The 25,456-nt window shown below is 44.0% G+C and overlaps 1 protein-coding gene and 1 long non-coding RNA gene across 2 annotated transcripts in view; one reads left to right on the top strand and one right to left on the bottom strand.

The window, feature by feature from the left end:
• Positions 1-2,122: 2,122 nt before the first annotated feature.
• The window catches only part of LOC141089047 (kelch domain-containing protein 1-like), a 210,138-nt gene continuing 186,804 nt past the window's right edge, over positions 2,123-25,456 (bottom strand). Inside the window, exons 18-19 of the mRNA XM_073575317.1 lie at positions 17,922-18,026; positions 2,123-2,577 (exon numbers count right to left, since the gene is read on the bottom strand). Of these exons, the coding sequence (XP_073431418.1) occupies positions 2,473-2,577; positions 17,922-18,026 (210 nt within the window). The 3' untranslated portion in view covers positions 2,123-2,472. The remainder of the gene's footprint in view (positions 2,578-17,921; positions 18,027-25,456) is intronic.
• Positions 2,470-17,510, top strand: LOC141089048 (uncharacterized). The gene is made up of 2 exons (XR_012232157.1): positions 2,470-3,113; positions 16,974-17,510. It is a non-coding gene; the product is annotated as an uncharacterized lncRNA (long non-coding RNA).

Genomic DNA, 25,456 nt, shown 5'->3' with positions numbered 1-25,456 from the left:
TTTGATAAATTTAAAAAAAATAGCAATTTTCAAACTTTGAATCATTATCCTTTTTATTCAGACAGTCATACCATAGCAAAACATTAATAAATAACATTTCCCACATGTCTACTTTACATCAGCACCATTTGTAAAATGTTATTTTATTTTGTTAGCATTTTAGGAGGTTTAAAAATGTAGCAATAATTTTTCATTTTTTCATGGAAATTTACAAAATTGATTTTTTAGGGACCTATCCAGGTTTGAAGTGGCTTTAGGGGTCCTATATGTTGGAACACCCCCAAAAGTGAGACCATTTTAAAAACAGAACCCCCTGACATTCTGAAAACTGCTGTCAGGTGTTTTTCAGTAATACAAAGTGGCATGATAGGAATGAATAAGTGTATTTTACCACCTAAGTGTCGGTAACTTCTGAACTGACCGCTATAGCCGGGAGACTCTAAGGCCGCGATTTGGATGTTAACTGTCATGGCAAACATCAGGACCACACAATCATGATCTCAGGGTGCCGATGGGGATAAAGAGGGAGCCCCAACACTTTAACCATTTATGTGATAGTCATTGATAGCAACATCTAAGGGGTTAAACAAATATGGACGGTGCCAACACTGATCGTGGCTGATGCAGCAAGTTGTCATCTATAATGTATAGTTGACAGCTGCTGGATTATCTCCTCTATGGTGATGCTATTCTCTTATATCTCAGCTCAGTTAAAAGATGTATTAACTGTCATTAAGGGGTTAAAAGGCTTATATATGGGTAAGACTCCCAAAAGTGATACCCATTTTAAAAACCACATCTCTCAGGCCGGGTGTCCACGATCCAGAAGTGGCAGTGCTTTGGATGCATCTCATGTTTGCTGTGTCCAAAGCGCTGCCGTCTATTGAACGCAGGTAAATCCGCATGTGATCACTGAACCGTGCGGATTTACCACGACCAATACATTCTATTGGAGAAATTTCTCATGCAGAGACAGGTATCTCTGCAAGGCAAATTAACGTGCTGGGGTCTGGAAAGACATGCGGCATTTCCTTCTCCGCCGGTGAGCCGCGGACGTCTGTGGACACATAGTGGACATGAGATTTCTTGAAATACCATCCACCATGCTGTAACATCTGGACGCTGCAAGTTGGACGCTGTATAAGTATGCAGCGTCCATCCAACAGCATTTACTGATAGTCTGCACATACCCTCAAAGTATTCAAATCTGCAGACAGGATGTTTTGTTAACCCTTCAAGTGTTTCAGAGGATGTAATGCAAATAGTAATGAATAAAATAAAAAATTACATTTTTTCCACTAATATATTGCTTTAACCCCAATTTTTTTTTAATACAATACAGACCTGATTTTTTTTTTATAAGAATACAGATCTGCTACATTGACCATCAGTGAACCATGGATAAATTTTGGGCAGTCAGGATTTGGACCCAACGATCACCTGAGCCCCATGGGTATGTTTTGGAAAGCCAGGATTGGTACTCATTGGTCACCTGGCTCCATGGAGATGTTTGGAGAAGCCAGGTCGTGACCCTCCGGTCACCTGGCCTTGTACCTCAATGGACTGTCAGTTTCCTAAGCTTGTCATTCCCTCCTCTCTCTGCATGCCACAGGTGGGGTAGTCAGCCCTGGAAGCTCTGAAGTCACAGCTGCTCTTATCCCAGCGAGTCAGGGGAAGGGTGAGACTCTGTAATTTTGCACCACCTTGGGTATTTTGCTGGGACTGTTTGATGTGTTATTTGACTGTTTTGTGGTTCAATAAAGTATTTCCTCACTGTTTTACCCTCATCCTGTGCTGTCAGAGTAGTATTATGCCAACGGTAAAAGGAGAATGCATGTTCGGTGGAATGATTCATGATGCATGCGGTTTCGGCTAGCAGATTAGAGCACCAACTGACCCCAGTGTCTCCACAGTTATTATCAGCACTACATTTTACATAATGTACTTTTCAAAAGGAAAGGAGGGGGTAATTTTTTTTCTTAGGGTACAGATATGATTCGTATGTGCATTAATTTCAATGAATACCTTGTAATCCTTCATTTTCCATGTGATGGCACAGCAGGGAGTGGAACACTTGCTGTCAGACTTTCTTTAATTTTACCATTGATCTCTTAGGGTTTAAGCAGCAGGGCAATCTATTATAAGGTCATTTTCAAGGAACCTTTCCAACAAATAAAGATTGTCCAAATCAGAACAAAACCTTTATGTAACAGTATTTTATTATTTAAAGTTGAGTTAAGCTGAAAGAAGGAAAGTGAACATACTGGCATTGAATTCTAAAATTTACTCTGTATGTATAATGTATGTAAATTTGAGTATTCCAAATGCCAAGTATAAAATATATATGAAAAATACCTATCATTTTAATAATCGTTGTGGTGATACCAAGCACAAATCACACATTATTCAGATTAACAGAGTTGAAATATTTGGGATTAATCTTTCTGCCTCTACCACTAACATTAAAGCGTTTTACATTCCTTTGAACTGCTGCATGATGGAAATCAACTGCTGATTGCGTTTTTCAATCATTTGCTGTTCTTCTTTCAACTTTTCTTGTTGCAGAAGAATTTCTTCCTAAGCAGTAATTAAAATAGTGTTATAGAGTTGATTATTATTATACATTTACATAGACAAGTTGTATAGTAGCACTTTACATTACTTATAGGAAAATTATATCTGCTACTCATAAAAAAGTTTTATATTTTGAAATCCAGGTAGGAGAACAGTTCACCAGTCCATTCAATCCAAATAGCAGTACATTTATTTTGTACTAAACTGTCCTCGTGTAACCTGGGTTATGGAAGTGTTCCTGTACTAATACAAGTTATAGAAAACTTTCATTCCATTAAAGGGGGTTGTCTATTTTTTTTCTTCAGGAACACATAGCTCCTATGCCTCCCAGCTTCCTGCTTGCCAAGGAGTAGAGTGCTCTTGAAGATTGACAGTTCAAACCAGCTGCATCATTGCCCTGAACTGTGCTCTCAGTCATAATAATAATAATCTTTATATAAAGCCAACATATTCCGCAGCGCTTTACAATTTAAAAATAAGATGACCCTGCTCGTGAGAGCTTACAATCTACAATGAGTTGGGGGAGATACAAAGTACAGGTGTGTATTTACAATGATGTATTTACAATGATGGTCCGGCCATCTTGAGGGAGTGAGGAATGGATGGAGATAGTGAATGGGCTACACACGCACACTTACACATAGAATGACTGTGATTAGTGAACGTGATAGGCCGCTCTGAACAAATGTGTTTTGAGGGAGTGCCTGAAACTATGCAATGTGGATAGTCCTAATTTCTTGGGGTAGAGCATTCCAGAGGATTGGCGCAGCACGGGAGGAGTCTTGGAGTCGGGAGTGGGAGGTACGGATTAGTGCAGAGGTTAGTCGAAAGTCGTTTGCAGAGCGCAGCGGTCAGTTAGGCCGATAGACAGAAATGAGGGAGGAGATGTAGGGGGGTGCTGCACTGTGGAGAGCTTTGTGGGTGAGAACAAGTCCTTTAAATTGGATCCTATAATGAATGGGCAGCCAATGTAAGGACTGGCGAAGAGCGGACATGTCCGAGTACCGAATAGCCAGATAGATGACCCTGGCTGCTGCATTAAGTATGGACTGGAGAGGGGATAGTCGAGTAATGGGGAGGCCAATTAATAGAGCGTTGCAGTAATCCAGGCAGGAGTGGATCAATGCTACAGTGAGGGTTTTTGCTGTTTCCATGGTGAGAAAAGGGTGGATTCTAGAGATGATCTTTAGGTGTAAGTGGCAAGAGCGGCAAGAGATTGTATATGGGATGTGAAGGAGAGATTGGTGTCAAATATAACACCCAGACAGCGCGCCTGCTGCCGGGGTGTTATTGTGGTGCCACCCACGGAGAGGGAAATGTCAGATTTAGGGAGGTTAGTAGATGGCGGGAGCAGAAGAAGTTCAGTTTTGGAGAGGTTGAGTTTCAGATAGAGAGCGGACATGATGTTGGAGACTGCGGACAGACAGTCACTGGCATTCTTTAGTACAGCGGGGGGTAAGGTCAGGGAGTGATGTATATAGTTGTATGTCATCAGCATAAAGATGGTACTGAAAGCCAAATATGCTGATGGTCTGTCCAATTGGGGCCGTGTAGAGAGAAGAGAAGGGGGCCAAGGACTGAGCCCTGAGGTTCCCCGACAGCGAGAGGAAGAGGAGATGACATGGAGCCAGAGAACAAAACACTGAAGGAGCAGTCAGAAAGATAGGAAGGGAACCAGGAGAGAGCAGTGTCCTTAATGCCTAGTGACTGGAGCCTAGAGAGTAGAAGATGGTGGTCAACAGTGTCAAAAGCTGCAGATAGGTCAAGAAGAATGATCAGAGAGTGGTCATCCTTACGTTTAGCTGTCAGAAGGTCATTGGTCACTTTGAGTGCAGTTTCAGTCGAATGTAGGGGGCGGAAGTAAACTAGGCACTCCAAAAGTTTAGAGATGAAGGGGAGATTGGAGACTGGTCTGTAGTTGTTTGTGCAGGATGGGTCAAGAGCGGGTTTCTTTAGTAATGGAGTAACAATGGCGTGTTTGAAGGAGGATGGGAAAATTTCCGAGGAGAAGGAGAGATTAAAGATTGCAGTTAGGTGAGTTGTGACGACTGGAGAGAGAGACTGGAGGAGATGTGAGGGACTGGGGTCGGTAGTGCATGTGGTCAGACGAGAGGAATCTGGAGACGACTTCTGTGATGGGATCAAATGTGGAAAGTGAGCCAGAGGAGATGCAGGAAGGGATGGGAGTCACAGCAACTTGGTGGTTGGGAGCAGATTTCCTGACGGATATTATCTATTTTTTCTGTAAAGTGGGAGGCCAGGTTGTCAGCACAAATGTCTGTGATAGGGGCTTGTGCTTTTGGCCTGAGGAGGGAGTGAAAAGTGTAAAAAAAAAAGTTTCTTGGGGTTGTTGGCTAGTGAGATCAGGGTGGTGAAGTAGGTCTGTTTGGCGAGGTGAAGGGTAGTGTTATAAGTTACAAGTAAAGCTTTGCCACTGCAGCATCGAAGGAGTGCTGAGGCACTGAAGCCCAATCCGATCAGCTTCAGCACTGCAATTGTAAGCTGTATAGCAAACAGCTTGCAAGTGTGTGCTCTTTGCCTAGGAAATCAGATACCAAGCAACAGTTGTGTGAAAGTGTTTGCCCCCTTTCTGATTTTTCCTGATCCTATTTTTACATGTTTGCCACACTTAAAGGGAACTTGTCACCTCTTTTGGCACCTATAAGATGCAGCCACTGCCTTTCAGGGCTTATCTACAGCATTCTATAATGATACACCCGGAAGAAGGCACTGCGCCGAAACGTGTTGGGGTGGGTGGCTCCACGGCATATCAGGTAATTCCTCAGGCTTTCATGCACCTTATCCTACTGATTTTTGGCTCTGCACTTTCCCTTTACTTATGGCTGCCAGTCATTATGCTGTCCCTATGCTTTCAGTATATCCTTATTTTTGGATTTACTTTATGACTATAGTGATGGACTCTGTAGCACTATGCACATGCACTTTTGAGCTGATTGATGTTTACAGCTATTTACCCTGCCTGAGGTTTCTCTTTTTTTACCTCATCCACTACCGTGGACCCATTGTTTCTTTGGCTCACCATTGTCATCTCCCTATTCTTTTTTTACTTTTAGTATTTTTGTTTCTATTGGTGCTTTTCTTTTGATATGATTTTTAGCATTCTATAATGCTCTAGATAAGCCCCGATCTGACCTGCAAGATAAGTAAAATAAGTTTTATTATACTCACCGGGGGGCGGTCCGATCCGATGGGTGTCGCGGGTTCGGCGCCTCCCATCTTCTTGCGACACCGCCCTCCTGCTTGCTTCATCGCTCTCTGGCATTGCGCTTCTGCGCAGGCGTACTTCTCTGCCCTGTTGAGGGCAGAGCAAAGTACTGCAGTGCGCAAGCGCTGGGCCTCTTTCACCTTTCCCAGCACCTGCGCACTGCAGTACTTTGAGTGTGCCTGCGCCAGAGGGCGATGCCGGGGAGTGACGATGCAAGCAGGAGGACAGCGTTGCATGAAGATGGTAGGCGCTATTTTAGAATGCTGTAGATAAGCCCTGAAAAGCAGTAGCTGCATCGTATAGCAGCCAAAAGAGGTGACAGGTTCGCTTTATATGTTTCAGATAACCAGGGAGGCGCCATTTTCGAATGCTATAGATAAGCCCTGAAAAGCAGTGGCTGCATCATATAGAGACCAAATGAGGTGACAGGTTTACTTTAAATGTTTCAGATAACCAAATAAATTTAAATATTAGGCAAAGATAGCAAAAGTAAACAAAATGCAGTTTTTGAATAAAGTTCTTTATTAAGGGAAAAAGAAATTCAATCCTTCAGGGCCCTGTTTGAAAAACTGATTACCTGTGTGGTAGGTCGACTCACTCAGTGGCTCACAGAGGTATACACAGGAACATTTCTTCTGCTGGTTTATTTATATCATGGCATAAAACAGAGCAGGGTTCAACAAAATAAACATGGCCTTTCTGGCAAAAACGAGAAACAAAAAGATAACGTGTAGCCAGGCCCGGATTGGCAATATAACCAACCGGGCATTTTCCCACTGGGCCGCTGTCACGTGGGCCGCGGGCATCTGGCCGCTTGCCAGCTGCTGCGGCCACTGTTGCTCCTGCCGCCGGCCCTCTGCGGGCATGGCGGTGATAGTTTCAAGTTCCTCCCGCACTGCAGGGAGATAAACCGCCACGCACCCCATCCTCGCCGTAGCATGAGACCCCCTCCCCCCCCGCAGCCACTCACAGCGTCGCACTCGCTTGCCTGCTCGCTCTGTTCGCAGGACCTGTGATGAGGTCACAGGAGGGGAGGAGTCAAGGGGGGTCACATGATCAGGAGCCTTTGTCCAGACCCCCATTCATGTCACCCCTGACTCCGCCCCTCCTGTGACCTCATAACAGGTCCTGTGCACTCAGCCTTGCCTCTACCGTCTGCAAGACTCTGCTTTGCTGTTGTCATGGTGCTGGTTGAGGTAAGTATGTGTGGGGTCAGGATTTACAGTGTGGATGTAGCAGAGCTGTGTGTGTATGAGGTGTACAGAGCGGAGCCATGTGTACGAGGTGTACGGAGCGGAGCCGTGTGTACGAGGTGTACGGAGCGGAGCCGTGTGTACGAGGTGTACGGAGCGGAGCCGCGTGTGTACAAGGTGTACGGAGAGGAGCCGCACGTGTACGAGGTGTACGGTGCGGAGCCGTGTGTACGAGGTGTACGGAGCGGAGCCGTGTGTACGAGGTGTACGGAGAGGAGCCGCGTGTGTACGTGGTGTACGGTGCGGAGCCGTGTGTACGTGGTGTACGGTGCGGAGCCGTGTGTACGAGGTGTACGGAGAGGAGCCGCACGTGTACGAGGTGTACGGAGCGGAGCCGTGTGTACGAGGTGTACGGAGCGGAGCCGTGTGTGTACGAGGTGTGCGGAGCCGTGTGTGTACGAGGTGTAATGGCTCCGCTCCTGTGTGTACGAGGTGTACGGAGAGGAGCCGCGTGTGTACGAAGAGGAGCCACGCGTGTACGGAGAGGAGCCGTGTGTACGAGGTGTACGGAGAGGAGCCACGCGTGGACGAGGTGGACGGAGTGGAGCCGTGTGTGCGCGGAGTGGAGCCATATGTGTACGGGATGTACGGAGCGGAGCCAAGTGTGTACAAAACATACAAAGCGTGCTTTTCCCACGGACACAGGAGTACACGGCGGAGCCCCGAGGAGCATTTTAAAACACACATGACGTTCCACCGGAAGTGACGTGCTGGAAGCTGACCGGAAATGAGATAATTTCTTGAGGAGATTGTGACGGAACCAGGAATGCTTCAGATCCATCACAGTGTCCTCCTCCGACAGCGCAGACAGCAGGATCGCCTTGGAATCGGGGATGCCAGCCATGTGAGTGGATCATGATAGGTCCTGCACCGGGCGGCTCAGGTGGGCACTACAATGGGAGCCGGGCTGCTATAGTATCTTTATAGAATCTTTCTTTATTTCTTTCTCTCTTTTTCGTTCTTTCTCTGTTCTTTCATTCTCTGTTCTGTCTTTCCCTCATTTTCTTTCTCTCTCTGTTCTTTCTTTCTCTCTCTGTTCTTTCTTTCTCTCTCTGTTCTTTCTTCCCCTCTTTCTTTTTCTTTCCTCTCTTTCTCGCTGTTCTTTCTTTTCTTTACTTCTTTCTTTCTCTCTCTGTTCTTTCTCTGTCTCTCTCTGTTCTTTCTTTCTTTCCCCTCTTTCTTTCTCTCTCTGTTCTTTCTCTGTCTCTCACTGTTCTTTCTTTGTCTCTCACTGTTCTTTCTTTCCCCTTTCTTTCTCGCTCTCTGTTTTCTTTTTTCTCTCTCTGTTTTCTCTCTTCCTTAGTGCCAGTCAGTGTGCCCATAATGCCAGCCACTGTGCCCTCAGTACCAGTCAGTGTGATCAGCAGTGCTAAATGAGTGCGATTAGGTGTGGACATGGGTGTGACTAGTTGTGAAATGGGTGTGGCTGGGCGTTGCCAAAATTTGCAGCAGTGCGCTGTGCGCGCCGCAGTCTTTGTCCATCTTTCCCTTCTTCAAAAGTTGGGAGGTATGATAGGGGCGGCTATGACCAGGGGGTCTGGTTGCCCAATAGAGAGTAGTTCTGCCAGGAATTCTGTAATCATGCATACAAAAGGGGACAGAGATTTGGGAGGAGTACTGTACCTAAAAGCAATAAATAGGACTGAGCTGAAATACTGGGCACAGCTGTGACTACATGTTATATAGTCGTGTTAATCTCCTCTCACTTCTTGTAAACTATAAGTGTACAAAGATATTATATAGTCACCATGTGACTAGTGGGCCTGTGTAACTTCAAATGCCAGGGCTGAATTTTAGTCCCAGTCCGGCCCTGCGTGTAGCTCAGTCCTTATGCCTGCGGGAATCCGTCCACTCAGGATACAATCAGCAGAGCCCAGCATAGTTGCAAATACACACTTCTCTGGCACTCTCCTTCCTCCAGACACACAGACAGTGAAAAAACTCAGTGGCAGGACATTTAACTTGCCAAACCATACCCTTGGAGTGGAAATGTGGTGAGTAACTGTCCCGCCCATTTTTTACAGCTACTCACAAACAGCAACAACCCTGTCATGGCTGATTAACCCCTCTCAACACATAACATGCTGGAGCTAAACTTCTGGATTTTCACATCATGGAAGATAGTAATCTTCATGATACATAGATGTGCTTCTCACAAAATTAGAATATCATCAAAAAGTTAATTTGTTTCAGTTATTCAGTACAAAAAGTGAAACTCATATATTATATAGAGTCATTACACACAGAGTGATCTATTTCATGGGTTTATTTCTGTTAATGTTGATGACTATGGCTTGCAGCCAATGAAAACCCAAAAGTCATTATCTCAGTAAATTAGAATACTTTATTACACCAGCTTGAAAAATTATTTTAAAATCTGAAATGTTGGCCTACTGAAATGTATGTTCAGTAAATGCACTCAATACTTGGTCAGGGTTCCTTTTGCATCAATTACTGAATCAGTGCGATGTGGCATGGAGGCGATCAGCCTGTGGCACTGCTGAGGTGTTATGGCAGCCCAGGTTGTTTTGATAGCAGCCTTCAGCTTGTCTGCATTGTTGGGTCTGGTGTCTCTCATCTTCCTCTTAACAATACCCCATAGGTTATCTATGGGGTTAAGCTCAGGCGAGTTTGCTGGCCAATCAAACACAGGGATACTGTTGTTTTTAAACCGGACATTGGTACTTTTGGCAGTGTAGACAGGTGCCAAGTCCTGCTGGAGAATTAAATTTCCCTCTCCAAAAAGTTTGATGGCAGAGGGAAGCATGAAGTGCTCTAAAATTTCCTGGTAGACGACTGAGCTGACTTTGGTCTTGATAAAACACAGTTGACCTACACCAGCAGATGACATGGCTCCCCAAACCATCATTAATTGTGGAATCTTCACACTAGACCTCAAGCAGCTTGGATTGTGTGCCCTTCCCACTCTTCCTCTAGACTCTGGGAACTTGATTTCCAAATGAAATGCAAAATGTACTTTCATCTGAAATCCACTTCTTGTGAATTTCCCCCAAATTTTTGAATGGCCTTTTCTTAACAATCCTTTCAAGGCTGCAGTTATCCTGGTTGCTTGTGCACCTTTTTCTACTACACTTTTTCCTTCCACTCAATTTTCCATTAATATGCTTGCATACAGTACTCTGTGAACAGCCAGCTTCTTTAGAAATGACCTTTTGTGGCTTACCCTCCTTGTGCAGTGTGTCAATAAATGCCTTCTGGACATCTGTCAAGTCAGCAGTCTTCCCCATGATTGTGGAGTCTATTGAAACAGACTAAGGGGCCTTTTTAAACGCTTAGGAATCCTTTTCAGATGTTTTTGTTAATTATTCAATTTACTGAGATAATGACTTTTAAGTTTTCACTATAATATGAGTTTCACTTTTTGTGTTGAACTGAATTAAATTAACTTTTTGATGATATTCTATTTTTGTGAGAAGCACCTGTATCTCCCCTCACTTAATTTGCCAGTGACCCTGTCATATATCCCAGCTCCCTGACCAAAGCAGGGGGTTGTGGCACCCTCAGACATCATTCTGGAGAGGGAATCCGCATCACCTTGCACCTTCCCGGGTCTATGTTCTACGTGGAAATTAAAGTCCTAGAGGCCTAAGAACCACCTAGTCATCCAGGCATTCTTACCTTTCTTTTCTCTTAACTATCTCAGAGATGCATGGTGCAACACTAGCTTAAACCTATGACACAGTAGAGAATACTTCAGCGTTTCAATGGATCATTTGATAGCAAAGCACTCTTTCTCCACAATGGCATAATTTTTTTTCGCAGGAAGAGACTTTCCGACTCAAATACAGGATGGGAAGTTCTTCACTATTTATCTCTTGAGATAGCATGGCTCCCAACCAGACTTCTGAATCATCTATCTGGACCACAAATTCTCAACTGAAATCCGGTGCGACCAGGACCGGCTGTTTACGTAGGGCCAGCTTCAGCTCTTGGAATGTCATTTCTGTGTCAGCATTCCATTTGGCCATCATCTATTTGGTTCTTTTAAGGAGATTCATCAGTGGTGCAGCAATTATGGTGAAATTTGGTTAAACCACAGATAATATCCCACAATACCAAGAAATGCTCTCAATTGCTTCTTGGAAAGCAGTTGAGGCCACTTCTGGATTTCCTCACCCTTGTTTACTTGTGACTTGATTTTGCCTCTCCTGATAATGTATCCTAACTACTTGGCCACTTCCCCATGGCACTTTTTTTTTACTTTATGGTAAACCCCACCTTCCTCAGAGCATCCAGAATCACTTGTACTTTTAGTAGATGACTACCTTGGTCTGGGCCGAAGATCACTATGTCATTGAGGTAAACTGCAGCATACTTCTTATGGGGAGCTAAGATCCGAACCATGGCTCTCTGGAAGGTGACTGGAGCACACAGTCGTCAGAAAGACATTTTGGTATATTGAAAGCACCCATCAGCTGTATAGAAGGCAGTGTTCTCCTTGGCACTTTAGGACATGAGGATGCCAGTAGCCCTTTGTGAAGTCGAAGATGGTAATGTACCTCGCAGGTCCAAGCCTCTCAATAAGCTCATCAACACATGGCATCGGGTACGCATCAAATTCGGACACTTCATTCAGCCTGAGGTAATCAATACAAAACCGCCACTCAATGTTTGGCTTCGGAATGAGCACGAAGGGACTCAATCACCCGCTTTTGAACTTCTTGATCATGTTGAAGTCTAGCAATCTCTTCATTCTGTTTGAGATTACCTCACGGCGTGCTTTGGGAATCGTATATGGCTTAAAATTCACCCTTATATGTGGCTCTGTCAGAGAGTACTGCTCCACCACTTGTGTACACCTGGGGAATTAAGAGAATACAGAGAATAGGTCATGGTTCCTGCAGCAGTTCTTGACACTGTTGCTCCTGGGCCGGTTTAAGGTCTTATTGAAAAGCTCCACTAGGCCGTCCATCTGCGGATGGTAGATGGAGGTTTGCAGCTTAGTAATTTGGAGCACCCTACACAGCTCCTTCATCACCTTGCTCATGAAAGGTGTCCCTTGGTCCATCAAGATCTTTTGCAGGCTAGTCCCAGAAAAAATATGGACACGTTCTCAGGCTATACACTTGGCCGATGAGTTCCTCAGTGGTACCGCCTATGGGTAACGGGTCGCATATCATGACCACAAGGATGTATTGGTGTCCCTGTGTAGACTTAACTATGGGACATACTAGGTCCATCACAATTCTCTCAAAAGGGGCCTCTATAACAGGTAATGGGACTAGTGGACTTCGGAAGTGGGGAGAGGGAGCAGTTACCTGGTAGGTGGGGCAGGGCGTACAATAATTTAGGATCTCCCGATAGCGTCTGGGCCAATAGAACCTCTGTATTACCTTTTCTTGATTTTTTTTTTTCTACACCCAGATGTTCCCACAAAACACTCAAATGGGCCATGTCTAAAACTCTCCACTGATAGAGACCTGGAATTAACAGCTGCTCCACGGTTTTTTCTCACTTTAGTCACTTGATACAACAACTCCTCATTGAGTGCCAAGAGTGGGAACCTGTTATCTACCCCGGCTCTTGAGCAACCCCGTTACAAATGGTAACATTATCAAACGACCCGTTTAAGGTAAGGTCCCTAACTTGAGCAACGCCAAAGTTCTCTCTGGAAACTTTCAACTGAGGGAGGTTGGTCTCCTCGATCACCGTCTCATCCTCCTCGCCAGCAGGAACACACAGAGGGAACTCATCCATTTTTGATTTTGATGGAGTTTCTTCCCGAGGGGTCTGGCTTTTATAAGCGACGCTCGATATACCTCCTTTTGCCATAAGTCTTATAATAAGGAAAAATACCGCCCCAATATGACTGGATGTATCAAGTCCTTGACTACTCCGACCTCATGGCACTTGCTACCAGTCTGTTACCAAGATTACACAGTCTGTTACCAGGTAGTCCTTGGCTTCTTCATGTATACATCGAATGCCCACAAATTTGTCAGGGATTCACTGGTGGTGAAGAGTAGCACATTTGGTCAGGGTCACCAACTTCCCGAGTACAAAAGTCGCAGGTTGCAGTCCAACAGTTCAGGGGACATATGACACTGGGCGACTACATGTCCAGGATTGTGACTTTCCCAACACAACATGCTTCCTTAACAGTCTTTGGGAGACACTCAGCGGAATTTGGATGTCCCCCATTTGTGGCTCTTGATCCCATCAGTAGTGGGCCTGCCCCGTTTTGGATATTCCAGTATGGGGAAGTGATAATGTCCTTTTTCCCTAGAGAATTCTCAACAGCTTGGTACCTCTCCACTAGGCTAACCATGTCGTATGCATTCCTAGGATTGCCCTGGGCAACCCAGGTCTGCAAGGGCTTGGAAAAGGGAGTGGATAAATCTGTCATTCATCACATGCTCGACCATCTGGGCTGGAGTGGAAGACTCTGGCTGCAACCACTTCTGGACTAGATGTAGTAAAGCAAACATCTGCGAGCGAGTGGGTTTGTCACCGGCATATGCCTAGTGGTGGACTTGTTGGGCTCTAACCAACATATTTACTCCCAGGTGTGCTAAGATTTTGTTTTTTAACTTGGTGTATTCCTTGGCATCCTACAGTGCTAAGTCGTAATACGCCTTTTGAGGTTCACTTGTGAAATATGGCACCAGCACCTCGACCCAGTGCTCTGTAGGAAGTCTCTCCCAATCAGCAACCTCTCGAAAACCATGAGAAAGGCTTCCACATCATCCCCCAGGGTCATCTTCTGCATGGCTCATCTTACCGTCTTCTGGACATATGAGTTGTCATCTGGATTTGGGGATGGAGCTTCCAGCCTCCCACGAACCACCTCTGCGAGCAACTCAATCTACTGCTTTTGTTGTCGGTGCTGGTCTTGTTGCTGCTGCTGTTGGTTCTGCTGAATCTGTTGCATAAGCAGCTTATCTCCTGATGTGCCAGCCATTGCTGCTGCTGTGCCAGCTGCTGTTGCTGTGCTTTCACAAAGTGCTTAATCAGATCCACCATGCTGTCTGACTTTGATTCTTGGCTTGGCTCACTGCCAACTTCACCAAAGACATGCAGGTTATCCATCATAGCAGTTATACGTGTACCTGGAATGTTGACTGCATTTGAAATACCAACTGTGGTGGGTTGACTCACTCTGCTGCTTACAGAGGTAGACAGGAATGTTTATTCTGCTGGTTTATTTAAATCATGGCATAAACCAGAGGAGGGTTCAACAAAATAAACATGGCATTTCTGGCAAAACCGGGTAGCAAAAAGATAACATATAGCACAGGGTACAATCGCCACAGTCCAGCACAGTTGCACATAAGCACTTCTTTGGTACTCTCCTTCCTTCAGACACACAGAGAAAAAAAATTCTATAGCAGGACATTTAACTTGCTGAACCACACTCTTGAGGGGGAGATATGATAAGTAACTGTCCCGCCCATTTTTTACAGCTACTCACAAACAACAACAACCCTGTCATGGCCGATTAACCCCTCTCAGCACATAATATGCTGGAGAGAAATTTGTGGCTTTTCACATCACGGAAGATCGCAATCTTCATGATACATATATCCCCTCACTTACATTGACCCTGTCACTCCCCCTAAACCTAATAACTGCTTGGGTCACCCAAAACAACAACAACTGCAATCAAGTGGTGGTGTTAACTGGCAATGAGTCTTGAACAACGCTCTGGAGGAATTTTGGCCCACTTGTATTTGCAAAATTGTTGTAATTCATCCACATTGGGAGGGTTTCAAAGCATGATTAATTTTGTTTTTCTTGAGCCATTCAGAGGTGGATTTGCTGGGGTGCTTTAGATTGTTGTCCTGCTGTATAACCCAAGTGCGCTTCAGCTTGAGGTCACGAACAGATGAATGGACATTCTCCTTCAGGATTTTTTGGTAAACAGCCTAAGTTATGGTGCAAGACTTGTTACAGGATCGGTAGTGACTTGCAGGATTGCTGCTTCCAACAGGTGACACTATAGAGTTTAAGTCCTCTTCTTCATTGAAGAGGCAATTTGCATATTAAACTTCCCAGAGGAGCATTGTACAGTGAATAAGCCTCCTTATTATGCCATAGCCTGTATATCACTCTTCACAAGGAGAAACATTACACCTTAGACCTTGGTAGACAAAAGAATTCATGGTTCCATTTACCACAGCAAGTCTTCCAGGACCTGAAGGTGTAAAACAGCCCCAGATCATCACACTACCACCACCATACTTTACTGTTGGTATGATGTTCCTTTTCTGAAAATACTGTGTTACTTTTACGCCAGATGTAATGGGACATACACCTTCCAAAAAGTTCAAATTGTGCTTTGTCAGTCCACAGAGTAATCTCCCCAAAGTCTTGGGGATCATCAAAATGTTTTCTTCCGAAACTGAAATGAGCATTTTTTCTTATTGCTCAGCAATGGTTTTAGTCTCAGAACTCTGCCATGCAGGACATTTTTGCCCAGTCTGTTTCTTATGATGAAGCCATGAACACTGACATTAACTGAGGCAAGTGAGGCCTGCAGTTCTTTTGTGACCTCTTGGATGAGTCATCTCTGTGCTTTTGGGGTAATTTTAGTCAGCCAGCTACTCATGGGAAAGTTCATCAGTGTTCCGTGTTTTTGCCATTTGTGGATATTGGATCTCAATTACTTTGTTTCTCATTTGTTCCAGAATTTCTTTGGATCGCGGAATGATGTCTTGCTTTTGAGGAGCTTTTGGTCTACTTCACTTTTGTCATGCAGGTCCTATTTAAGTGATTTTTTGATTGAGAAAAGGTGTGGCAGTAATCAGGCCTGAGTGTGGCTAGGGAATTTGAACTCCGCTTCCCAAAGATGTGATAAACCATACCTAATTTATGTTTTAAAGGGGGTAATCACTGCTGCATCGCAGTAGTACATAACCTCCACCAGGGGGTGCGGGTGAAGGAAAACAGGTACACTCAGTGAAACCACAGAGCAGCAGGCAGGAGCCACTAGGTGGTGGAAGAATAGTCAGAAAAGACGGGTCGGCAACAGAGAGAATGGAGTACCAGAGGTCACAGCAATACACGTGGTCAGAAACAAGTCAAAGTATTCAGAGCCGGTTGGGAGCAGGAAAGCCAGAGATGGAAGATAGTAACACAGCTCAGAGGACAAGCTCAGTCAAATACCAAGAAGTCACAACACAGAGAGTGAGTACTATGATGAGCGAAATCACAAGGGAAAAGAGGAAAGGGACGTAGGTAAATGGGCACAGGACAAATCAGGGTATAACGGGGAGACTGGAACTATAATTGATGCTGCTTGCAGGTACCAGCAGACTGAAATAGCCAGACAGATACCAAAACGAGGCAGAGAAGACTAACCCCTGCATGACCATCCCAGGGAAAGAATAATCAGAAACAAACCCTGGACTAGATCATGACAGGGCCCTGTAGGTTTGGATTTCCTTTTCCCTTAATAGTAAAAACCTTCACTTAAAAACTGCATTTTGTGCTTACTTGGGTTATCTTTGTCTAATATTTATTTTTTATTTTAGCCTTTGCTGGTTATTAAAAATAGGGGTACCCCACATCATTTTTTGGGGGTCCCTGCTTTTTAATGAGTAGTGGCTATTGAGACATCTGTGAGCTGATATTAATAGGCTGGGAAACTTTATGGATATTGGTCCCTTCCCAGAATAATAACACCAGCTCACAGCTGTCTGCTTTTCTTATTAATGTGATTTAACACTGCGTGGGTTTCAATGAATATGAATGCATGACATTCATTATAATAGCCTACATTGATTATAGAATGTGTTGCCCAGGCTCACTCCATTCTATTTATTCTATCCAACCTGTTGAGTAAACTAAATAACTCAATTTTTAATAACTAATTGAAAGAGATTTAATTAATTTTTCTCTCCACATTTGTTTGCAAGGCAATTGTCCTATTCTTACCTCCATTTTGTTTTCTTTTGCAGCCCCCTAGCCCTTACTATGACAATGTGCAAGGACTGGGACTGTGTACCTGTTTTCTCTGCTCTTGCCCTTAGTTCGATTGGATTCTGCTCTTAACCAAAATAAAGTTGCAGGCTTCACGGGGGCCATCTTGCTTCCTGTCTGATACTCCTGGTTTCCTGTCTGCTGTGTATATAAAGGAACTCTGCACATGGTACCTTGCTTGTGTATCTTGTACCTTACTTGCTGCCAAGTTGGAAGGACCTGGAACCTGCTTGCTTCTAATCTTCGGGATACCCTGCCTGCTATTGGATCTACGTACCTCGGAAGGACTCTGTTGCTTTACACCAGCTCTGCACTCACCTCCGCTACGGTCTGCTATCCTTTCGGAGCCGGCCCGGGCTCTGGGCCCCGGACCCTGCATTGCTGGACTGGTCTGTACTACTACATCTGCACACTTTGAGACTGTCTTATTTGCCTGCTTATCTGTAGAGTCACAGTTTGCATCTCATCTGAAGTTCATATCTCTGCAATATATATATTTACATCTGGAACTGTGAGATACCGTGTCTGTCTTCATTTTTGACCCACGTTATCGGGCTCCATAGACCTTTAGCATAAACTCATAACACAATATAACAACCAAAGTTCGTGGCACCATTTATTTTTATTGAGTTCTGGGTCAAGTTCGGACCCGAACTGGAATATTAACTCAAGTCCGGTAAGTGAATATGATAACCTAGAAGAAATCTTCTGGTACAGAAACTCAAAGGTACTCAGAAATTCACATTTGTGGAAAGATTGCTGGATGACCTCGCCATTGAGCAGGGTTCTGACCAGCCATACTTCTTTTACTTTTATAATCTTTCTTGAGAAATTGTATAGGCCCAGATAAAAAAAATTTGCAGAAAGAAGAATCTGTGTAAGGTAAAATGACCACTTATAATGCCCCCATCACATTTACAACTTACTCTTAGTTTACAAATGTCTTTCCTTTCTTTGTCATTTTCCTCAGCTCTTGCTTTCAGCCATGTTTCATTTTGCAGTCTGTGTTTTTCCAACATTTCTTGAAGTTCCTACATACAAAAATACAAAAATGCTGCATGAGTAAGAAGTTCTTGGCATTGCAATTTCAATGTTGATGACACACTCAACATTGGAATTACAACACCAAAAAGAAAATGAATGGACATATCAAAATCACAGGATCAATAGACATGTTAATGATAATATTAATAATGAGGAATGTAACAATGCTACTCACTTGGGAGCAATCTGAGGTATCACAGGAACCATTTCTATTTAAAGTCCAGCTGATTTATTTCAGTCCTCAAACACCACATCACAGGAAAACTTAACTTAAATATAGCCTTTGTTCATCACAAGATGAAATATAAAGTAACAAGTCTAAACAATAGTGCTGGTTAACCCTCCTGGCTTAGAGACCAGGTTATTAGTCCTTTAGCAAAGCCACTCAATAAAGGAGATCTACACACAACCATCTGTGGGACAAACAGGTCTCATTTTACAAAGTGATCCACACCCAGGAGTGGAGATATGGGGGCAGCCGTTGCTCACAACCCTTCAGCTACTCATAACCAACCTGTCATGGTCGATTCACCACTTCTAGTCCTATATGTACTAAAGCATTACTTCAGGTTTATCTCCCATCCACGAGGTATCCTACAGTCTCTTTACATACCACCCCCCTCTGCCTAAAGCAGAGAACTTGGCACCTTCTACCACTAGATATGGAATTCTCATGAGGGCATCAGCTTTATCATGTAACTGCTGGCTAGAAACCATTGGATAACACAAGCAACCAGGACTTGCTAATTACACAGAGCAATTTTAAGTTCTTGAAAGCCATCTCCGTCTCTGATGTCCATTTGGCCATGACTGATTTTGTCCCATTAAGGAGGTCGAACATAATTGGCAAAGTTTGGAATGAACCTCATGTAGTACCCATGATTCTCAGAAAGGCCCTAACTTGCTTTTTTGAGTGTGTTTTCTAGTTCTGGATTGTGTCTACTTTATTGATCTGGGATTTGATTTTGCCTCTAACTAGTACATATCCAAGGTATTTGGCCTCCTTTTTCCCCATGGCACATTTTTTTTATGTATAGAGAACCCCATCTTCCGAAGTATGAACACCGCCTGGACCTTTCCCAAATGACTTCTGCAATCTGGGCTGAAGATTATGATATTGTCCTGGTATGCCACAGCGTAATTCTTATGGGGTGTGAGGATGTGGTCCATGGCCCTCTGAAAGGTGGAGCTCTCTGCAGTCAGAATGGCATCTGGACAAATTGTAAGCAACTGCCGGGAGTAGAGAAAGCCATCTTATCCTTCACATCTTGTGACATGGGGATTTGCCAATATCCTTTTATTAGATCCAAAGTGGTTATGTACTTTGCCAGCCCAAGTCTCTCCATCAGCTCATTGACATGCAGCATCGGATATACATCGAACGTGGAGACTTCGTTCAGCTTTCGATACTCATTACAGAATCTCCATTATCCATCGGGTTTTGGATCAAGGATAATCGGATTAGACCATCTGCTGTTAGATTCCTCAATAACTCCAAGATTCTTAATACCTTGGGCTGTCTTATTGACCACTCTGACCACCAAATAGTCTTTTCAGCATCCCACCGGTTTTCCAGGGATCAGTTGTAGAGGTAGTGTGGCCCTCATGAAAGTCACCAAATGCCCTAAGTCTAGTATTCCAGTCATTTGCAGACCATTCACTTTTACAGAACAAGCTTGGGGCCTCTCGTCGGGTGGACCATCCTCACTGCAGCCGAACATGCATAGAATGGACATGGCAACCCATGCTACAGTAAATTTGCTCAGTGGTCAGGGGACAATGGGCAGCTATATTACCTGAGCCGTGGAATCTCTAGCAAAATTACATCATCGGATAAGAACCTTGGCATGACCTACACCGCTCCCTTGGACTGTGGATGCCCCACCCCCTTTTTAGCCTCTGCCCCCTGTTGGGATCCCCAGTATGGAGTGGGTTGCCTCCACAAAGAACATTCTATCCCCTGTTACCTTTCGATCAGTCCCACCAAGTCACTGGCATTCCAGGGATCTCCCTGGGCAACCCAAGTCTGTATAGGGCTGGGAAGAGAGTGCACAAGCCAGTCTATTAAAACTCACTCTACCTTCTGTGCTGGGGTAGAGAACTTTCGGCTGCAACCACTTTTGGACAAGGTTTAGCAGATCAAATGTTTGGGAGCAAGGGTGTTTGTCATGGATGGGATGGAATAGAGGTCTATCCTCTTCAGCATAGCCTCCCACTTTTGTCGTGGGCTCAACGATAGCCACAGTTTGGTCTAGATAACACGTGGGCAACGCCATGATGAGGGAAGGTCACACTAGTCCTATTCTTTGGGGTTGGCATAATGTATATGTGCGGTACCAAGACTCCTCTAGTCTTCAATCCATGTACACTAACAGCTCAGCATTGCATTGATTTAGTTGTGGAATAAATTGAAATGTTTTGAAAATTTTGCTTCCATTTTTTCATCATTTGTATATCATTGAAGGGAATCTTTTATCCCAAATGTACACTTCAAATAAACCATAAACCCTTGTAGGGATAAAGCAACACAACAATAAAAAAATGACCTTTTTTGTTTTTAAATCTGCTCTTTCATTAGTCCAAAAAAACAACATTATTGTAATATGCAAATAAACGTGCTCAGTGCAACCATTGTGTGGCTAAAAATGCACTGTTCCACCCATTTATTTAGATAACTGCCACTCCTTCAATGTTGATTGACAGTGTTAGCTTGACTAAAGCAGGAGAGAGCACACTAATCACTCTCTTCTTGTAATGTCTGTGTAATGCAGGTGAGTGAGGACCCACTGCGCCACGGGCCGGGAATACCCTGGAGCTGCGTGACCAAACAACTACCTTGGTTTTCACTAGAATCTCTGATGGTGGGCATAGACTGGGCCGCATGTAGTTGCCAGATACCACTCCAGGGCAGTCCCTAGGTCTGCAGCAGCTGATCGAAGGGTCAGAGGCAAGGGTGCGCAGTACAGGAGGGCAAAGACAACGCATAGTCAGATGGTCCGAGGTTGGTGCATTCTGGAAAGCGTGAGCAGTCGAAGCAAGTCTAAGGATCTTTGGGTGTAGCTGGATCGAGCTGCATGGAGAAAGTCATCAAACCAGGAATTAAATCTTTATGCCGATTCCATAGAAATTTGTTTTGTTCAACATGAAGTAGATTACCCATATTGTGTGCTGCAATGTGTGCTATATATTTAAAGACTTGCCAGAGGAAAAAACAAGCTTTACGTGTCAGAAGCGCAAGCTTGTTACTCTGTTAGCGGAAAAGATGCAAAGTCTTCAAGAGAGAATAGGTACACTGAAGCTCATCAAAGAAGATGAGGATTTCCTTGACAGAGCAGGAGAATCTTTTCCAAAATGGAGAACAGGAACACACATGTTTGGTAGATGCCTTGGGACATTCATAAGGAGAATTTTAAACTAGAACAACATGGATGGGAAATATATGGCCAGGAAAAAATAATCAGCTAATGAATTCATTTGAGAACCCTGCCATTAGAAGTGGAAATATAGAACAAAATGAATGAATGAAAATAGAGGACCAAAAAAAAAATTCTACAAACTAAAATGTGTCTATACAAATGCACAGAGCATGGGAAAAAAACAAGGAGAATTGGAGCTGCTAATAGAGGAAGTGAGATATGATGTCATAGGCATCACTGAAATGTGGCAGGATGATACACATGTTTGGAATACAAACCATGAAGGCTACAACTTATTTATCAGAAACAGGATTAACAAGAGGGGAGGAGGTGTTGAATTGTATGTTTTGAAAATGTATATCACCACAGAGATCCAAGCTTCAGAGACTGGTAGTTCTATAGAAACTGTTTGGGTAAGAATACAAGGAGAAAAGAACTGAAAGAACAGTACTGTAAGTATGTACTATAGGCCAACAGAGTGCAGATATGGATGAACACTTTGTACATCAGATGTCTCTATTCTCAAAGTACGACATAGTGATCATAGGAGATTTTAACTATCCAGATATTTGTTGGTAATCTCTCTCAGACAAAAGTAATGGGTCCAGAAAATTCTTATTTTCTCTTGCTGACAAGTTTATCTTTCAAAAGGTAGAAATGAGAACAAGAGGATCTGCAATTTTGGACCTAATTCTTACCAACACACTCTTACTGCACAATCGGTAACAATCTCGAAAAGAAGGAAGAATTGGAAGCATTTAAAGAGGCCAGGATGGATGAACTCAGAACTTAATAACTTGTTAGAAAGGAAAAAAGAAATGTATCTTAAATAGAAATAGGAGGGCATAACTAAAGAAGAATATAATTCTGTTTTCAGGGAACACAGGGCAAGGCTTGCAAGGGAGTCCAAAAGCAGTAAAAAAGGATTTTGGGTGCATGTCAAAAGCAAAAGACAAGTTACCGTATATACTCTTGTATAAGCTGAGATTTTCAGCCCATTTTTTAAGGCTGAAAGTCCCCCTCTCAGCTTATACACGAGTCATATACCGAGGGTCAGCGGGGGAGGGGGAATGGGGGTGTCAGAGTCCATACTCACCCCCTCCTGGCATGTCTCTGCAGCCCCTGCTTCTCCGTAGATCTCCTGTGCCTGTGTTCAGGGTTACGTGGTACCACTCATTAAATCCATGAATATGCGCATATTCATGACTTTAATGAGCGGTACAACGTGACCGCTGAACGCAGGAAGACAACCGAGGGAGAAGCAGGGGCTGCAGAGAAAACTGTACGCCAGGAGGGAGTGAGTATGACGGGGGGCAGAGCGATATTCACCTTTCTCCGTTCCATCGCCATGCACCGCTGTGTCTCCCGGGTCCTCTGACTGTGATATTCAGCAGAGGGCGCGATGAAGTAGTCAGTGCGCGCCCTCTGCTGAATGTCATTGCAGAGACCCAGGAGACAAAAAGGTGATGGAGCGGGGACCGGTAAATATCGCCAGTGCCGGGGGCTTGAGCCAGCGGCGACATGGGCACCTGGCCCACATAGCGCGCCAGTGTCACCGCCTGCTCAGTATACTGGCACCTGGCTCCCAGGGAGAGGTGAGTATGTCATTTGTTTATTTTTAATTTCAGCAGCTGCAGCAGCAATATATGGGGGTATTTATATATGGAGCATCTTGGGCCAGCATTAACCCATCTGCAGCAGAATATGGGGGGTATTTATGGAGCATCTTCTTGGGCCACCATTAACCCTTGTGCAGCAGCATATGGGGGTATTTATGGAGTGTTCGCCTTCATACACATTGACATGGTGTGCACTCTAGCATATAGCATAAACCACCTTCTATCTTCCAAAATAAGCAGACTGTTCTCTGTAGTCTAACTTGTTTATTGGTGAAGAGTATAGAACATGTAAAACTATAAAGAATACAAACGACATGGGTAAGTATTGGGCAGATGATCACACAGCTAACACAATTACAGGAAGTATACAGTGTGATGCAAACTTTACATAGAAGTACACAGGTGTCTAATTACATCTACTGTGCACTGGCTGCCATACAGTTAATAACATCTCTGAACAAAACTGCATTGCAAGAAAAGATATTAATTTTACAAGATATGCTTTACTTGGATAACAAACCCAAGTTGGAGAGTCACAGGAGAACAAAAACACGTGTGTCCTTATGAAATACACAGAAGAAAATGGCATCTTCCTTATCCCAGTATACATTGCTTCAATCTCACAATACATTGCTTCAATCCCATAGTGCAACACTTCTCTTAAAGACACAGGCTGTAAATGCTATTAAAGACACAGCTATAAATTCGGCCACCACTAGATGGTGCTATAACTAAACCAGCACATAATACAAACACAATTTGCCCTATATTCAGAGGGCAGAACAATGGAGCATCTTCTTGGGCCAGCACTAACCCTTGTGCAGCACCACCCTCGGCTTATACATGAGTCAATAAGTTTTCCCAGTTTATTGTGGCAAAACTAGGGGGTTCGGCTTATACGCGGGTCGGCTTATACACAAATATATACGGTAAATATGCTATAGGATTTTTACAGAATGAAAAGGGTGAAGTGGTCAAAAATGATGTTGAGAAGGACGAACTTTTAAATTCCTATTTTGCAACTGTGTTCTCTAAGAAAGCAATTGTAACCTCAACTGATCGTCATGGTGCCATTGAAGGAATAAAAGAATCCTCACTATCTATAAACAGAGAGATGGTGGTGGAACACTTAGCTAATTTAAATGAATTTAAATCTCCTGGTCCAGATGAATTATATACTAGCGTATTGAAAGAGTTAGCAGGAGAAACTGCAAAACCACTAGTAAGAATTTTTGAAAAATCCAGAAGTCCCAAAAAATTGGAGAAGGGCAAATGTTGCTCCTATTTTCAAAAAGGAAAGAAGAAGATGGAGCCAAGAAATGACAGGCCAATGAGCCTTACTTCTATATCAGGAAAGATCTTTGAACACATTATTGAACAGCATGTATGAAAGTACTTGGATAAGAATACAGTAAAGGCCCCGTCTCACTAAGCGATCTCGGTAGCAAGATCGCTGCTGAGTCACAACTTTTGTGACGTAACAGCGATCTCACCAGCGAGATCGCTATGTGTGACAGCGATCAGCGAGCGGCCCCCCTGCCAGTATCGCTGATCGCTGGAAGAAACCTCTGGACATTTCTTTGGTCGCTGGTCTCCCGCTGGCCAGCACGCATCGCTGCGTGTGACAGGCAGGAGACCAGCGATCAGGTGTAAAAAATAATAAAAAAAATTAAAAATATTGTTATTCTCACCTTCCGACGTCCTGTTCAGCCATCCCGCCTCTCTCCACGCTCCGGTCCCAGTAAGCCTTTGCACGAATGACCGCGAGACTTTGTTATCCCTCGAGACCGTGACATCTCGTGGTCATTCGTGCACAGGATCACTGGGACCGGAGAGTGGAGAGAGGCAGGATGGCTGAACGGGACGTCGGAAGGTGAGAATTACTATATTTTTTATTTTGATTCTATTTTTTACAGCGATGGCAAGCAATGCTGGGCACTCGGCATCACTGTGCTGATCGCTGGTGAAGCTGTCTGTGTGACAGCTCACCAGCGATCACATAGCGACTTACTAGCGATCCTGACACCTTGATATCGGTGTCGGGATCGCTGGTAAGTCGCTTAGTGTGACGGGGCCTTAAATATCGAGAGCCAGCATGGGTTTGTAGCAAACAAGCCATGCCAGACTAATCTAATTTCCTTCTATGATGGAATCACTAACTGGGTGGGTCAGGGAAATGCGGTAGATATAGTATATTTCGACTTCAACAAAGCAGCTGATAAAGTATATTATACTATCCTTACTGAAAAAATGACCAAGTATGGGATGGACAAAGCTACGGTTAGGTGGATTCATAAATGGCACAGTGACCGTACTCATAGAGTGGTAAAAAATGGTTGCACATCCCATTGGAAGAGTGTTTCAAGTGGATAAATGATCTAG

This window comes from Dendrobates tinctorius, unplaced genomic scaffold (genome assembly GCF_039654945.1).
Source record: "Dendrobates tinctorius isolate UK_male_01 unplaced genomic scaffold, ASM3965494v1 ptg000044l, whole genome shotgun sequence".
NCBI lineage: Eukaryota > Metazoa > Chordata > Amphibia > Anura > Dendrobatidae > Dendrobates > Dendrobates tinctorius.
This window is presented reverse-complemented; position numbering and strand designations above follow the sequence as displayed.